Source organism: Caretta caretta, chromosome 21 (genome assembly GCF_965140235.1).
Source record: "Caretta caretta isolate rCarCar2 chromosome 21, rCarCar1.hap1, whole genome shotgun sequence".
NCBI lineage: Eukaryota > Metazoa > Chordata > Testudines > Cheloniidae > Caretta > Caretta caretta.
This window is the reverse complement of record NC_134226.1, coordinates 13,677,790-13,680,874: the sequence shown is the minus strand read 5'-3', so window position 1 is coordinate 13,680,874 and position 3,085 is coordinate 13,677,790. Positions and strand designations below refer to the sequence as shown.

Here is a 3,085-nt window from a genome sequence, read left to right as displayed (position 1 = left end):
TTGGCTGCACGATTTATGCAGCGTTGCACATCGCAGATGATTATTATGGTGATAATAAACCCCAGTATGTTCACATCTATTGTTAAGCACAATGTTGATCGTGGTAATACTTAACAGTGGAATAGCAAATAATTTAAGCTAACCTGGGGTCCATAAAACGAAAACTGACCTCTTGATATATTGGTCTATCATAGGCAACATTCATTCACCAATAGACGTTTCTCTCTGCTTTCCTTTGTTTCCTAATATACCTTTCCCCAATTTTAATATTGCATCACGTGGGGGGACAGACGACGACCTTTTGTATCTATGACCAATTATTGTTAAAATCCAACAAATATGGAAATAGTTAGATCGATAGATGAAAAGGAAAGAAAACCACCACCCAGAGTTAAATATAAATACGAAGGAAATAACTGTTCCAGCATTTCAGGAAGGGCTTTTTTATTATTATTATTGGTTTAGACATTTTAGAAAGTGAATTTAAAAACACACACAAATAGAAACAGATGCGGGAAGGAGGGATAAGATGTGGAGTCAGAACAAGATTGAGAGGGAAAAAAACACTTTCCCTTCAAAGTTCCTTCGATTTCTGATCTAGCTGATCACAGAATAAATGTGTAGAAGCCAAACAGAAAGAGAGGAGAGAAAAGAAAAAAGAATGACCGAGAAGGACTATGTAAAATATCTTTCTTTGCTCTATGCGGTGCTTTGTCTATCTTTGAAAAAATGCAGGGAGTTTGATCCCGTGAGGATTATTACAATTTGGTGCTTGTCAATGCTAAGGAGAACCGGCAGAGAAAACAACTCGTTTGATTTTCCTGGAGTATTAGGGGGGATTTCTGTGAATTGCCAAACAAAGTTTATTTTTCAGTTTTAAGTTCAAATAAATTCCCTGGTCCTCTGTCCCGCGTTCCCCCCTCCCCTTTGCAAGCGAGAGGTGGGAATTTGCAATTTGCTCGGAGATCCCTCTGAATCCCCCCAACCTTGCAGGTTTGGCTTCAACGGGAGCTTTGCCGGAGGATTGCAGGGTCGACCCTGGAATCGAATGAAATGAGGGAGAAAACGGGACAGTTCTACCATGCAGGGGGGAGGGATGGGGGCGGATTGCACAGGTTCATTTGAGCTGCTTATTGCTCTGGAAAACAATGAGAGAAAAGCCCAGAACCGCTGTATAGTGTCTGAAATACAATCACTGGGCTCGGAGGGAAAATGCGAAGAGAAAGAAATAAGTATACAAGGAAGGAGAGAGAGATGAAAGAAAGGAACATACGAGGAAATAAAAAAGAAAGAAGGAGACGTACACTAAAGAAGGAAAGAAAGAAACAAACAAACAAGGAAGGAGGGAGAGACAAGAAAGAAAGCGAAGACAGACAAGGAAGAGGACAAGCAAGACAAGGAGATAGAGATAAGAAAGAAACACACATACAAGAAAGAAAACACGAGAGGAAGAAACGTAAGGAAGGAGAGACAAGAAAGAAGGAAACAGAAGGAAGGAAAGAAAGAAACAGACAGACAAGAAGGAAAGACAGAGAGACAAGGGAAGCGCTATCCCAGGAAGGAAGGGGGAGAGGAGAAACAGATGGCAATGCGTTTCATAAAAGGCTCTTCCTCCCCAGCAGTGGTTCTGTAACGCTTTTCAGAGAGATTGGCTAAGGTCACACAGTCCCCCCCTCGCCGGGTCCGGCTGCCCCAGCCCTGGCCGTCGGTGCCTGTGTGCAGGGCCACCTTCGCTCCCAGCACGGCCCCTTCTTACCCACCCCTGGCTATTCCTGCCCCCGGGAGGCCAGTGCAGGGCCCAGACCCCCCCTTTACCTTCGGCCACGGCCTGGTAGAAAGCCTTCCCGTTGACAGACAGCGCCTGGTGGCTCGGGCTGGGGGACTCCAGGTATTTGTGGGCCGCTTTCTCCGGGGCTCGAGGGTCCGTGTCCGGGTAGCGGCCCGGCCTGGGGCTGAGCCGCAAGGGCTGCGGGGGAAGCGGGTGATGCTGAGGGGGGGTCGGTAGCTTCTGGGTGCCCTGGAAGGTGCGCCGCTGCAGGCCTGGAGCTGGGGGGGCTTTGCCTGCGGGCGGTGGCGGGGGTGCGCTGGGGCAGAAGGAGAGGCAGCCCTGCGCCTCCATGGCCGGCAGATAACGGGGCTGCGGGGACCCAGCCGCGGCGCAGACTTTGAGCCGAGCGGGGAGGGATCGCAAACCCCCTCCCCCCTCAGAAAACCGGGCTCAGCCTGACTTAAATCACTAGGGATCCAGTCACGTGCGTCCCTCATCAGGTTTATTAACTCTCTAATCCCAGCCCAGCCCCCTGGGCTAAAACAGAGGGACCAGGACTCCCCCTGGGCCTATCCTGCCTTCCCTCTACAGCCCGATGGTCCTTATTGCCGCCCGCAGGCCTGAAGCGCTCCAGGGCTCCCCACTCCCCCTCAGCTTTCCTGGGACTGGCTGGAAATGCGCCGCCCAGTCACCCACGCCAGGTCTGTCCTTGTTTAAACCTTCATCCCAGCACAGGAAAGCACCCAGAGCTCCCAACGGGGAGGGAAGGATCTGGCAGCTCTCCCTTTGGCAAGGATCTGCTGGATTTGGCTGGAAGAGCTGGGGTGAGGGTCCCCTTATGACTTTCCCTAGGCTTGCGTTTTAATTCCACGATCTTTTTTGGTTTAAGTACCAGAAGCCAAATAACCGAGCCAGCTTCTGCTCTGTGTCTCACCGGCCCGGCTCCACCGGATCTTGGAGATTTTTGGCTTTTCTTCCCCACGTCTCCCCTGGTCCTTTTAGTCAGTCAGGCCATTTTTTCTTCCGATCACCTGCACGTAATTAGCCTCCCGGTTTAGCTAATCTACACAGTTGATATTAGAACAGGCTATCTCGTCCCCAGGCATACGTCCCACACAAGCTGGAGGTCTGTGCTCGGTTACAATCTCTGTCTCCTTCTCACAGTATATGAAGTCGATGCGCATGGGAAGCGCTTGCATTGTTCCATATTGTATATGACAGGCACAGAGAGGATTGCGGGTCAAAAGGAGAACATGTCGTCTGAAAAAATCAGTACTTTTTTGAAAAGGGGAAAAACAGCAAAACCACCCCGTGGTT

The 3,085-nt window shown here is 49.9% G+C and overlaps 1 protein-coding gene across 1 annotated transcript in view; it reads right to left on the bottom strand.

Moving 5' to 3' along the window:
- Positions 1–2,277, bottom strand: part of ALX3 (ALX homeobox 3) — a 29,831-nt gene extending 27,554 nt beyond the window's left edge. The window contains exon 1 of the mRNA XM_075121974.1: positions 1,816–2,277. Coding sequence (XP_074978075.1) covers positions 1,816–2,119 — 304 coding nt within the window. The 5' untranslated portion in view covers positions 2,120–2,277. The remainder of the gene's footprint in view (positions 1–1,815) is intronic.
- Positions 2,278–3,085: the final 808 nt, after the last annotated feature.